Source organism: Culex pipiens, chromosome 2, assembly GCF_016801865.2.
Source record: "Culex pipiens pallens isolate TS chromosome 2, TS_CPP_V2, whole genome shotgun sequence".
NCBI classification, from domain to species: domain Eukaryota; kingdom Metazoa; phylum Arthropoda; class Insecta; order Diptera; family Culicidae; genus Culex; species Culex pipiens.
This window is the reverse complement of record NC_068938.1, coordinates 142,682,712-142,696,905: the sequence shown is the minus strand read 5'-3', so window position 1 is coordinate 142,696,905 and position 14,194 is coordinate 142,682,712. Positions and strand designations below refer to the sequence as shown.

At 35.8% G+C, this 14,194-nt stretch overlaps 1 protein-coding gene across 3 annotated transcripts in view; it reads right to left on the bottom strand.

Annotated features, from left to right (window-relative positions):
• Positions 1-1,859: 1,859 nt before the first annotated feature.
• LOC120417969 (neurotrimin) overlaps positions 1,860-14,194 on the bottom strand; it is a 137,542-nt gene continuing 125,207 nt past the window's right edge. For all 3 annotated transcript variants that reach the window (XM_052709118.1, XM_052709119.1, XM_052709117.1), the window contains exons 4-10: positions 13,485-13,683; positions 13,229-13,370; positions 13,004-13,166; positions 12,432-12,679; positions 3,814-3,978; positions 3,682-3,749; positions 1,860-3,624 (exon numbers count right to left, since the gene is read on the bottom strand). In XM_052709118.1, coding sequence (XP_052565078.1) covers positions 3,399-3,624; positions 3,682-3,749; positions 3,814-3,978; positions 12,432-12,679; positions 13,004-13,166; positions 13,229-13,370; positions 13,485-13,683 — 1,211 coding nt within the window. In that variant the 3' untranslated portion in view covers positions 1,860-3,398. The remainder of the gene's footprint in view (positions 3,625-3,681; positions 3,750-3,813; positions 3,979-12,431; positions 12,680-13,003; positions 13,167-13,228; positions 13,371-13,484; positions 13,684-14,194) is intronic.

Here is a 14,194-nt window from a genome sequence, read left to right as displayed (position 1 = left end):
GCTAATTATTTACATGTTTCGGGATTATTTTTCAAGTGAGTGACTAACTAATGTGCAAAAGAACATGTTGCTGAAAGTTGGGGACAGTTTTGTATCGAAAGCGCCATGAAAAAGTAAGCGAAAGTGAAAAGTTGATTTTAGCGATACTCATTAATAGGGTTAGTGAAATTTCACGATTTCGCGGACAGCGTGAAATCCGCGAAATTTGTCTTTTTCCCCTGTAGCGGATTTTTCTCAAAATATTTATATTTTTTTGTAGCGATTTTTCTCAAAATATTTATCAAACTCAAATAAGAATAAAAATAATCTTAAGAACTACTGTAGAATTAAGTGAGTGAATACCCTTGTTCAATTACTAATATAGGGTTAGTGAATTTTGACGATTTCGTGGACGGTTTGAAATTCTTGAAATTTATCAATTTCGTCAATTTTTTTTTAAATAACATTATAATAAATATTTCAATCATAAAGACTATTTGGGTAAATTTTATTAGTTTTCAATTAAAAAACTTGAACCATTTGAAGAATAGTTCGGTTTTTTGAAAAACTAACTTAATTCAGTAATTTATTGATCCGCTGTAGTTAAAACTTTACTACTATTTTATTTGAAAGGTATAATTTTAAAAGAAATAAAGCTTCGTTTTATTCAAAATAAAATAAAGAGTATTTTTTAACTTTGAAATCGCCTTTTAAAAATATTGCATATTTTTTCTGAGTCCTGTTTAGTTTTAACGATATTTGATTATTTGGGTGGATGATTTCCGTTTTTTTTATAAAAATTTCGATCTCGTATAAAAATTTCGATTTTTGCCTATTGATTTTAAATTTAGTTTTTGAAAAGAGAGATGTAAACCTTGAAAAATATTTTGAATGAAAACCTTTAAAAATATTTTAAATGGGATAATTGTCGCAGAAAATTCAAACTATTTTACTAATTTTGGCTGAACAAGATTGTTGAACCTGATGAAATTTAATAAAATGTAAACTTTTAGCTTTATTAGTCGAAAATAAAAAAAAAAACAATTCAATAACTGACCATCCATAAAGCAGGTGGAAACTTTTTTGATAATTAGAAGATTTCTCGGATTAGTTTTCAAAAAGCCGTAAGAGCCATTGGTAAACAAAGTCCTTTTTACATCGGTATTCGACCTACTTACGAAAAACCAGTATCAAAAATGCTTGAGATTGTTCATTTACACGTTCTCCAAGTGCCCAAAACTAAAAATAAATTAAATTTTGTTTAATTTTGGAGAAAAATGAAAATTAGTGTCAGAGGTCACGGTGGCTCTTACGGTCACGCTCAAATTACGTGAGGATTTTTTTTGTTTATTGAAGAATAATTTATAATGAAGCATAAAAAGTGGTTTCTGTGATTTAAACATAAGATTTTGAGAGTAATTTTAACATTTTTCACGTTCCGCGAAATTAGCGTAAAATTTGGTGATTTAAAATTGAGGTCCCCGTGAAATTTGCTATTTTTGAGCGTGAAAAATCACTAAGCCTACATTAAGCGTTTGAGGGTTTCTCGCGTGTGTCACGTGTGTGCCAACAAAATGATGAGAAATGGTCTCGCAAAATAGAAATTAGAATCAAAAGTGCATTGAATATAATCTTTTTGGCCGGTAAGTGTCATACATTTGCGTGTTTATTCGAGGCGGTGCTGTTGCTGGTAAATTTATAGCCTAAATAGTATTTTTGGAGCTTTAATCGAGCATCAAACTCTATGACGAAGATAGGTGTTTGATTGGAAAGGGTATATTTCCCCTATTTCAATTCGCATGAATGCAGCCCAAGTTTGCGGAATGGCACCCCAGCACCATCGAATGTAACGTTATTCAACGTGCAAAAAAAAAAACAACTTTTTTCTGTTTCATTCTCAAATTTTATTTCTTGCAACTGCGCTGCACTTTTGTCTCATCCTCAAACTCGTTTCCGTCGATATTTTTCATTTACACACTACAAGTCCTAAAATACCTACAAGATGGGGTCACTTTGATTAACCTCTCGATCATCCAACATAATTTACCTTCTTTCAGAAACAGAAAACACACATTCAACCGAAGTTTGCAGTTTGTTGAACACTTTTCAAGTTTTCAGAGAGTTTTTCGGAGAGGGGTTTTTTTGTTTTATAATTTACTCTCTCGCTTAACGTAAAAAGACAATAACTATTGAGATAGGGATGCAGTATGTGACTATTTTTTTTTATAAATATTATGGCGTCTCCAATTGAGTTTTGGGGTGTGCTGCTTTTGTTTAAATTTACCTTGATTCTGCTAGCTACCCTAATGTAGTATTTACCTTTGTATGTGTGTCATTCTATCGATTTTAATAAGTTTTTCTTGTTCTCTGATAGCATTTCAGGATCTTACACGTTAAGTAGGTTTCCTATTGATTGTTATTTATTCTATAAGACTAACCATTAGTACGAGCACTATTATAAAGTATATTCTAGTTGTTTTGATTCATACTATACACAAAGATGGAAATCGTTTTAGAAACTAGATGGACATAACTTAAACAATGTTTACAGATTATAGGGAAACCGGGATTTGATTTTTATTTGTTGCGAAAACTTAAGTTGGTGAAAACAAAAAGTATAAACGAAATAAAATAAAAGAAGGATGGAATTGGTAGCCGCGATCTGTCCATTTCCTATTTGCGGCTCTCGTAAAGAAAATTACAACAAGAAATAATTATTAACATAAAATTAAACGTTTAAGCGTTTTTATTTGGTTCCTTCTGCGCGATTGCTGCCTGCGTGTGTATCTTCATTTAATAGCGTACCATCGGAGTAATTTAATAAGATAAGTTTAAAGATTACTTTACATTTACAGTGTGTACGTGGATTTGCTATCGGATTTTATAATTCGGAATTGATAGATTTAAAAGTGCTTAGCAACTGTTGTCTATTGTGGACGCGGTGTTACAAACAGCTTTAGTATTTTTTCCAATCCCGTGCTATTTGCAACACCCCATTATCGATTACTAATAGTGGAAAGCGTGGACGATTTAAAACCAGATTGTTATCTAATTTGCACCTGATGAAGGTAACATCCATATTAATACGTTTAATTCTTGTGTTGATTTTGTTTTGTTATAATTTTTGGTGAAATATTACAAGGCATTTTCCTGTTAATTTTTTTGCTCATTTAGCTACATTTTTACACTATTACAATATGCACGCGAGACCGAGTTTCCTGACTCTTACAACTTAGCAGATCTTTAGTTTTTCTCTTCTCAACAAATAATTTCTTTCGCGCGTCAAAAACAATCGCTTCAACTCTTGTTTCTTCTCTCACTTTCTTCAAACTAAATTGATAAAAATAGCACATTCAGCTAGCAACTTTTTGCACCACATTGGTTTTTCTTCCGTTTCACATTTTTCTTTCTTTCATAACTTAGAATAGCCTACAGAGCAGCGAAACGAGCAGCAAGCTGAAACCCATCGCCAGGGATGATCGCGCAGTGGCACCAGCGCCAGTGCCCCGTTGACTCTCCAGCGAAACCTCGCTCGGGATCTGGAACATGAACGGGACCGTTTCGGCGTACGACCAGCCCTCGGTGTTGCGGGCACGGGCCGTGATCAGCCACTCGCCGGGCGGGAGGTTCAACGAGCGACGAATGCTGAAGGAGATTTTTTTTTAGATTTTAAGACAATTTTAAAATGTTGAGTAGTTTTACCTCCAAACATCTCCGGGTTCCTCCTTGTTCTGTTCGGAAAGGGTTGGCTCGATGGTGATGTACTTGGGCTGTAACGAAAATCAAAATTTTATTAGTATATCTTGAAAATCTTAAACAAACCAGGAAACCTACCCCCTCGGTACGCTTGTACAGGATCTGCAGGTCGGACAGCGGCTGGGCGCTTCGTACCCGCCACATGGTGTGCAGCAGACCGTCGGAGAAGTTGGAGTGCACCAGGTGGGCGCCGCCCGGCAGCAGACCGAGGATGGACTTGGCCGAGGACTCGCCGAGGGCGTTCTGAAAACAAACATTGTATGTAGGGTAATTTTTGTTAAAAAAATGTCTAATGGTTTTGAAGGAGGTGTCTCAACTAAGACTCAGCTCGACATTTTTGAAGTTGATGTCAGTAAAAGCTTCAGTTTCGTCAAGATATGGTAGAAAAATGTGCCATACCTTGACTAAACTGAAGCTTTAACAACTTCAAAAATTATTATTATTAGTTTTATTAAAGACACTTTACCATTAGACTTCAAAAATGTCGAGTTGTGTTATTCTCTAAAATTTGGCATATTATTGGGGATTTATTTTGTATATTTTATTTAGGATGAAACTTTTGAATACATAGATTCCCTTCGTCAAAAAAGCCATTTTACATATTTTGGTGGCTTCAGCAAGGTTATAGGCTACGATTAGGACTTTTCATTGGAGCAAATCAGGTCAAATGGAGAAAAATGATTTTTTATTCGACATTTGACAACTTAAAGTTAAATTCCCAACTAACGACAAGTTTTGCACATATGAGCCATAATAAGGCTTAGTGATTTTTCACGCTCAAAAATAGCAAATTTCACGGGGACCTCAATTTTAAATCACCAAATTTCACGCAAATTTCGCGGAACGTGAAAAAAGTAAAAAATACTCTCAAAATCTTATGTTTAAATCACAGAAACCACTTTTTATGCTTCATTATAAATTATTCTTCAATAAACAAAAAAAAATCCTCTCTAAATTTGAGCGTGACCCAAAAACAAATCTTCTAATTATCAAAAAAGTTTCCATCTGGTTTATGGGTGGTCATTTATTGAACTGTTTTTTTAATATTCGACTAATAAAGCTAAAAGTTTACATTTTATCAATTTCATATCCAAGTAAGGTTCAACAATCTTGTTCAGCCAACATTAGTAAAATAGTTTGAATTTTCTGCGACAACTAGCCCATTCAAAATATTTTTAAAGGTTTAGGGGAGAGTGGGGAGACTTGATCCCATTTTTTTGTATCGCACATAACTCTGTCAATTTCTCACAAAACTATGATCTTTTTGCATGAATTGAAAGCTTAAACATTCAACTATGTTTGGCTGATATGGGTATTTCATCAGATAAACTCTTAGAATAATGACAAGCGTTTTAAAAAAAATTTAAACCGGCATTTTCAAAATGTTGGGGGTAATATGATCCCCCTTTCAACATTTTGAAGAAATCTTAAGCAAAATGTTTCTTATTAATCCAAACTATTAATTTTCTATAAGATACAGCAATTTCACATTAAACCTGTACGTTTGTGTTCAAATTATAACAAGTTTAGCATGCAAAATATTTAAAAACTTAAAATTTTCTTTTTTAGACCAAAATTGAGCATGTTTACAAAAGCTGGTAATTTTTGTTTACAAAACTTTTGAAAAATGGTTCAAACTGCAGTTAGTTATGTACAACTATACTAAAGGAAACTGCGTACGAAAACCCAGCCAAATTATTTAATCTTGAGGCTGATTCCAGTGACTTTAAAAATGCAGGGATCAAGTCTCCCTAAACGCACTTTTTTAAACAATTGATTGTAAAAATAGTATGACGATAAATTTAACGTCAAATGTGTAAGGGTTTTGGAGTTGATATGTTTATCAAACAATTCATGTATAAACATTTTTTTTAAATTATTTTTGAGTGTTTTCTATACTTATCAAAACAAAGAAAAAAGATCTCTTGGAAGTTTTTTGCAGCACTTCTTCGAAAAATGTGTGTAACTCAATCTAAACATTTTTTATTTTTTTTCTTTGTTTTCTACAATGAGTTTTAGTCAATTTCGCACAACTTTCTAGAACAAAGCTAATTGTTTTACCCACATGCTGACGAGATACAGGCTTGGGATCAAGTCTCCCCGGGGATCAAGTCTCCCCACTCTCCCCTACATCTCTCTTTTCAAAAACTAAATTTAAAATCAATAGGCAAAAATCGAAATTTTTATACGAGATCGAAATTTTTATTAAAAAAATAGACTTAACTTTCACGAAATTTGACGTTTTCTTCGGGGTTTTTTTTTTCAAGTTATTTCTCGTTGGCATCTTTTGGCCAATTTTTACAAAATTCCACGACGGTTTCGGATTTGTTCTTCGGTTGACTTTATTCTGTAAGAGAATCTTTCTGTGGCTGAAGACAAAAGTGAAGCTCTCCGTGAACCTTTTCGTATGGCGGAACGGTGAAGATTTCCTGATGGTTCCAGCCTTTCCGGCAAAGCCAGAAGCTGTTTGCAACCTGCGGAGCCTGTTCCTTCACTTATACAGCCCCTAAATGGAAGCAGATTCTATTTGATTCGGTTCGTCGACTGAAAACTATCAAGAACCCAGAGAAGGTGACGTCAGGCTGTGTCCAATTCCGGTTGCAGGAAAATGAAGATTGAAGCTGCTTATTGAAGATATCCAGGTTTTGGTGAGATCTTTCCATAATTTTTTGCAATGTTTTTTTCCATACCATACCAATATAAATTATATTCTATTGATTAAATGAAATATCTTTCCTACCCCTTCTCCATCTTCCATTTTCCCAATCCCCATTTCTCCATTTCCACGAACCCCATTATTTGCCAAATTTACACTTACACACCCAACCACAACTGATTCGGAGCGTTTGGTACGGTATGTCCACGCATCCTTCCTCCCCTGTAGATTCTGTGAAATGTGATCCGTTCACAGAATCCTCTCTGCGGTAAACACAACGCAGTAGGGCTGGCCGCTTTAATTTTTGCAATTCATTTTCGGGTGTTCTCGGATGTACTGCAATTATTAATACTGACAAGAAAAGTGCTTGGGGCGTAATCTAATCGCAAGACTTTCCAGCATGCTTTCATCGGACTGGCTGCGTTTGTGTTAGATTAGATTAGAAAAAATAGACTTAACTTTCACGGAAATCATCCACCCAAATAATCGTAAAAACTAAACAGGACTCAGAAAAAAACCAAATTTTTTTAAAGGCAAATCGCCTTTAAAAAATACTCTTTATTTTATTTTGAATAAAACGAAGCTTTATTCTTTTAATTTCTTTTAAAATTATACCTTTCAAATGAAATAGTAGTAAAGTTTTTACTACAGCGGATTAAAAAATTATTGAATTAAGTTAGTTTTTCAGAAAACCGAACAATTCTCCAAAAGGTTCAAGTTTTTAAATTGTAAACTAATAAAATTTACCCAAATAGTCTTTATGATTGAAATATGAAATGATCGAAGTAATCCATGCGCGTGTGCGGTTCGAATTTTTTTTTCGCTGTCAATTTGGTTCTTCAATTTTGCATCCAAAAAATGTAATAAATATTTAATTTTGCCCTTTCCTGGCAATATTCGGTGGAAAACTTGGTGGTCAAGGACAAGCGGTTCAGCAGTGGTATCCAGCGGAGCAATTGGAACTCAACCTGGATTTCGAAAAGGGGTTTGGTGTCAAAACGGCCAAATAACGTAGAGCCCGAGCCTGTTGCAGATATCGGAGCTGCATTCCGGATTCCAACGCGAAGAATCATCATAGACAAGATCAAGATCAGTCAAGATTTTCCAGCAGCAGCAAATTCATCCGGTACACTTTCATGGACAACGGAGGAGTCAATCGGCAACGTCGCCAATCCCAGCTGAAAGTTGTCGTTGGCTGTTTTAAGTCGAAGGGAGTTCATCCGGTCGCAAGTTTATCAAATCGGAAAACTCCTGGAACTCAAATGAAGCCGGTCTTGAAGATTACATTATTTGGTGAGCCCGTTCCTTTTCTAAAACAAAAAACTCTCTCGCTAATACACTTACATTCGCTCAAATCACTCAAGACATCCACGCCAACCTTATTATATACGCGGTAGGGTGTTCCCTTAGTCGTTCGCTGTGAGTTGTGGATTGCCTGCTTCTCTAATGAAGGTTCGACTTGGGGGGCATGCTTATTAATTTCTCGTCGCTCCATACCCTCAGTGACGTGATGGGAGCAAGGGCGTCTATGCAAAGTGTCCCTACACCCGCTACAAATTTCCGGCGCTTGGGGAGGGAAGCGGGAAACCATTTTGATCTATGCGCTGGTATTTGTAGCATAAAAAATTCGTGCAAAAAAACTTATGCACGTGGGTGTACAGACTACGGAGTAAAAGATGATCGAATTGTTCACCTAGCGCTCACATGTGTTCCAGGACCAAGTTGCCTGCGGGTATGGGGATCATACATACATACATACATACATACATACAAATAGTCTTTATGATTGAAATATTTAATATAATGTTAGGCCGTTGCAAATATTTTTCAAAGTTTATGTCACCCCCTCCCCCCCCCCTTCAAAGTTGGCCTGAAAAATCAGGGGGCAAAAAAAAATATTTTTTCGAAAAACTTCAAAATTTTAATGAAAATTGAAGTTTCACCAACTGAAAAGCAGTTAAAATGCATTTTCCCACGTTTATAATCATATTTAGCATGTTTGAACTCCTCTGAAAACATTTCAAATTTTCATGAATACAGTCCCACAAAAAAAATTTTTTTTTTGGGGAAAAAAAAATTCCGTCAGTACCTCGATATTTTGAAAACTAATGATTGGAAAGCAACTGTACGCCTTTAAAAGCATTTTAAAACACTTTTTTCATCCAAATGTTGAAACCTCGGTAATTTCAATTTTTATATTTTTTAAAACCCCCCCTCGACTTTGGTCAGAGCCGAGGGACATAAACTTTGAACAATATTTGCAACGGCCTTATTTAAAAAAAAATTGAAGAAATTGATAAGTTTCAAGAATTTCAAACCGTCCACGAAATCGTCAAAATTCACTAACCCTATATTAGTAATTGAACAAGGGAATACCACTTAATTCTACAGTAGTTCTAAAGATTATTTTCATTCTTATTTGAGTTTGATAAATATTTTGAGAAAAATCGTTACAGTTTCACACAAACATAACATTTCATGGGGAAAAAGACAAATTTCGCGGATTTCACGCTGTCCGCGAAATCGTGAAATTTCACTAACCCTAGCCATAATGTTAAAGTGGCTTCGGTGGATTCGTGGTAGCTTCTCTTTAAATAATTCGTTAGCTGTCAAAAATCTATCAAACCATCTATCACATTGATCACAAAAAAAGTAAAGTAGAAAAGTATTTATCGGGATTTATTTTTGACAGTTTAACGCATACGAAATATTAAATAGTTTCAAAATTCAGTTGCAGAAGCAAAAACAATTTTGCAATCGAAAATGAATTTATTTTTTGCCTTCTTCATTGAGGTAAGGATACATACCGAATGTCCCATACCGTCAGTGGGGGTGACTATGGGTCAAAAAACGACACACCTCTCGTAATTACTTAATAACAAAAACAATTTAAATAACATCGAAAATCTTCCAACGTAGATTTGTTCTTAGATAGTGTACTAACATTTTCCCAAAATATGGTGGAACACTACCACTAACACTAACACTACCTTAAATGCCAATAGTTTGAAAATTGACCCAATCTCACCCCTTAGAGGGGGTGACATTGGGTCAAATGAAACTAAAATGATGCTCAAATACAACGATATGGTAAAAACAAGTCATCCAACAGCGTTTCTTGTTCGAGGGAATCGTATTGACACGCTACAATGTTTGAAGTGGAGATTTTCAAACATTTGGGTAGTTTTCGAGCAATTCTAACAAAAATTTTAGAAAAATGATTTTTCGAGAGGTCATTTTTGACCAAAAACGTACCTCAACTTTAGACAGCTGTCTAAATAACAGGATTTGCTCTAGGAACGAGATTTTTTCAGCGAAGTCATCTTAAGATGTCTGATACACAACCCTTTTAACAGAATTCAGTTTAATTGAGAAGAATCTAAGAAATGGTGAAAACCGTAAAAAATCACTTTGACCCAATCTCACCCCCCAGACCCAATGTCACCCCCACTGACGGTAATTTAAACGTGTCCGAATTAAAAAGCACTCAAGAGTTAAAACTGATTTGTCAAACTGATGTTGACATTTAAAACCCATTGTTCGTCGATTTCCGAGCACGTCGTTTCAAGCTTTTGACAGTTCGTCGCTTGTGTGCTATCGTCCTATCTTTTTACAGCAGACGTGTCACAAGGTAGCTCACAAGTGACGAGTTGTCAGTTTTTCCAATAAGCAAATCCGAATTCGACAATTCGAATACAGTTGTTTTAAAGTTATAATGTATGAAATGTGTTTTTGCAATTATTCGGATGATAGAAAAGTGGCCAGAAAACAATAAATCAAATCCCAGCATATTAAACATTGTCGGTTAGGTCATCAAGACCTTTCCAACGAGTTTTAAGTTCGAAGAACTGGCAACTTTGTCTTAAGTTATGAACACTAAAGTGATATGTAGGGGAAAGTGGGGCAAGTGTAACAAGCTAAGGAAATGCTCGTTATAACCCATTAAACACGTTAAAAAATCTGTCTGATCTTATTCCAGGTCTTGACTGAGACTTTGATAGAACAAGTTTTTTTTAAATTCTGTTTTTAATGTAAAAAAATGATTTTAATTTTTTTGATTTTTCGTACGTTCTACTCAACTAGTGGGGCAAGACGAACAACCCGTTGGGGCAAGAGGAGCAGTGCATGAAAAAACATGCTAATTTACTAACAATTGAACTATTATTATTTAGATACATCAGATTAGGATGTATTAAAAACGTTTCTTTCATTTTTAGATTAATAAATAATATTTTACTATAAATTTGACCGTTTTTACGAAAAAAATATAACTAAGATGATGAACTGTAAATTTTCATGATATTATTATATCGTGTATGGACAATTTTTTAAACAATTGTTTATCAGTTTTTAAGAACTTTATTGTATTTTTTTCACAATAAAATATGTTGCTGCAGCAATTCGTATTTTTTCCCTTCTAAAAATCCATATGGTACACTTGCCCCACCTAAACAAGATTTTTTAAAAGCTCTCTACAAAAATAATTAAAACATAAATCATACTTTATAATACGTGCAAGTCATTGGTAGGGACACTACTGATCTAGGAAAAATAGCATTTTGATAAAATGAGCCTTAAAACGAACCCTAAGCCTTATTTTGTACTTTCCAAATATTATAAGAAAACAAAGGTTTAAAAAAAAACCTAATTGAATCCTATTTCTCGTGGCGTTTACGTCGTTTTGGCTTTTATGTGGTAGTAGAATCAGCTAATTGCATTGCTAGCAACAATTCCTCATACTGGAAATAATCAAAATTGTAAAAATTACGGCCTTACGTCTTGTCCCACCTTCCCCTATTAACTTTTTAAAGCCAGATCTCACTTATCTGTATGTTAACTATGTCCGGATCCATAATTCAACCTTTCTTTGTATAAGAAAACGGAAGATCTTCCAAACGAATCTAGAAGTTCAAATATCTGGCAACCCTGTCTCAAGTTATGACTACTTAGTGACTACTGACTACTGGTTGAGTATTAAAAAAAAAATTTTGGTACCCTAACACGTCTAGGTCATCGCTGAAATTTTTAAGTTTTAGTGAAAAAAGTTTTTTTTACCGATTTCGTCATTTTCCTGTTTTTGCGCGTGGTGCGTCGTTTTTTATTATGATACGTGAAATTTTCCGAGGAATCCGATAGAAATATTTTCAGACATATGCTCTTCGGTCCAGACACGGTTAAAACGCCATTTTAAGTTTTGTTTTCTTACAACTTTTTCAAATGTTAAGCTAGATTTTTGAAACTTCTTACTATTTTTCTCAAATAGCCAAACTAATCACCTTTCTTTAGCGTCTAAGACAGCTAAAATCGGATGAAATGACGTGGAGATAAGATTTTTTTGAAAAAAAAAAAACAAAGTTCTTTGTCAAAAAAGTGGTTTTTGCGAAAAGTTACGAAAATTGCGATTTTTCGAACTACCCTAGCACGATGTAGGCAGGATGTAGGTCACCTTAATGGCCAAACAAAAAATATAGTTCTAATTATTTTAGCCAAGGAACTCCCAGAAAAAAATTGAGCCCGATCGGAGAACTTTTTTTTCGGTTTAGGCTCTTTTCAAGTGGAATTGCTGTATAATTACATTTTGAATTTTATGTATCCGATTCGGGAAAGAATTCTCAAAAGTTTCATTTGTTAACGTTGAAATTCTTAATCTTATATCAGGGCTATTTAGGTGACAATGAGAAAACTTATTTTCACTTAATTTAAACTTTGAATCGCTTTGTTTCAGCAACCAATTGTTAAGTCAACTAAGTCATTGCAGAAAAATTGTAGGAAATATTGTCAGCTTTTAGAAAATAATTTAATTATTTTTTAAATTGTATTAGTTTATTTTTTCTTCAAAAATCTTATTTCTCAAAGAAAATATGACTTGAGAACCAGTGTCCTTTTAGTCTTCTAAATCATATATGTATAAAAAAAAATCTGGAATCAAGGAACTAAATCCAATTCAAAGGTTTTTTTTGCAATTGCAAACAAAAAAAAAGTTGCTTAAAGAAGGTTTAAAAGATGTAGAGTTTTTTTTCCAATTTTCCTCTCAACTCACCTCAACCTTGCACACATAATCCACCAGATCCTTCTGCTCGACGTCATGGATGGACAGCCGGGTGCGCTCGTGGTGGTTGTGCCGGTCGTTGACGATCGTGAACTTGGCCGAGTTGTGCAGCAGCTCGTCCCCACGGTACCACTGGATCTTGCGGGCCTCCGGGTAGCTTCGGTACAGACACACCACCTCGGTGTTCTCCCCGATCGCGGTGTTGATGTACTCGACGTGCTTCACGATCATCGGACTCGCTGCGGATAGAGAATTTTTGTGGGTTAGGTTTGGGAATGTTAGGACTTTCTGAGATCAAATGGTGAGAAGAGGTAGAAAAGTGCGGCTAAATTCTACTAATGCATAATGTAGTATGAAGTGCGTGGGAAAAAGTTCTAGTTAAAAGTTGTAGGATAGATGATGTCAACCTGGCTTATCTTCCGGGGCTACGGTACTCGATCCGTTTACGTCAGAATCGGCTGCATGTGAGGTTAGTTTGGATGATCATGACAATGAAAGTATAGTTCAATGAGTCGGGGTGAAAGGTTGATCGATCTCTAAATCTAATCTATCGTGAAACTTACACTTGATCTGCACGGCAACGACGGCACTGATGGTTCCAATCACGTTCTGGGCCGAGCACTCAAAGTCTCCCGAGTGGTGTCCCTTGACGTCGTGGATTTCGAGGAATTCCTTGCGGACGGTGATTCCGGAGTGCTTGGCGTAGTCCTCGGTCAGGTGCTTTCCCTGAAAAATAGTTTTTTTTTTTGTAATTATGATGATTTAGAAATCGAATTGATAGATCTTACTCGGAACGACCACGTGACCGCTGGCGTCGGATAGCCCGAAGCTTCACAGTGCAGGATGAACTTGCGATCGCGTTCTTGCAGTTCCAACTCTTGATTGGCGTAGTTCTTGTTGCCGTGCGTGATGCGGATGTTGTATGGTGGGCTGGAAAGAAAGGGAGAAATTTTTTTTAAGATCATTGTAATTATCCTCTCAGAAATTGAATAATGTACATTATAAAAAAACGGCTAATTTGTTTTTAATAATAAACCCTCTTACCCCTTCACTTTCAGCGTGATGAAGACGGACTTCTTGATCGGCAGTACGGTGCACTTGTAAATCGAATCGTCGCTGGCCAGCACGTTCTGGATCCGGACGGCGTTGTCCTGCTCCAGCGAAACTCTCGGATCCTGGGTGAAGCTGTTGTTCCTCATAAACAGCAGCGAGGACATGTTGTACCACATGATAATCGTGTTAGCTGCAATTAGACAAGATTAAAGTATTGATTATGGTAAATTGCTCAACCGGTTGCAACGTAACGCCGCGTAACACAAAGGAAAATTCTAAAGACAACATTCTTGGTTTCGAGCAGGAAGGCACAATCTCTTTACGATTATGATCACGAACGTGGCAGGACAGGTGCATTCAGCTGTCCGTTCCGGGCTGTCCAGTTGGAAGAAAAATGCATTGCATTGCATACAGCCCACCGGAATGTCGTTTCAGAGCACGTGGCTCTAGAGCTTTGCATTTCTACATATCGATTGCTCGTTAGGGAAAATCTAACGCCGCTCACCTTGAGACTGCGAGAAATTCCGTCACCATCGTAAAACGCGCGAGAATGGACGCGCTGGTCAGGACAAGTTGCGCTGTAGGTATGAAGGAAATAATCCGCGACCCTGAAGTCGCTAGTTGATGCCATATCTTACTCCTTGGATAAACACAATTTGAATAAACGCACGTCTGATTGTAATCGTGCGCGCGATAGCTTC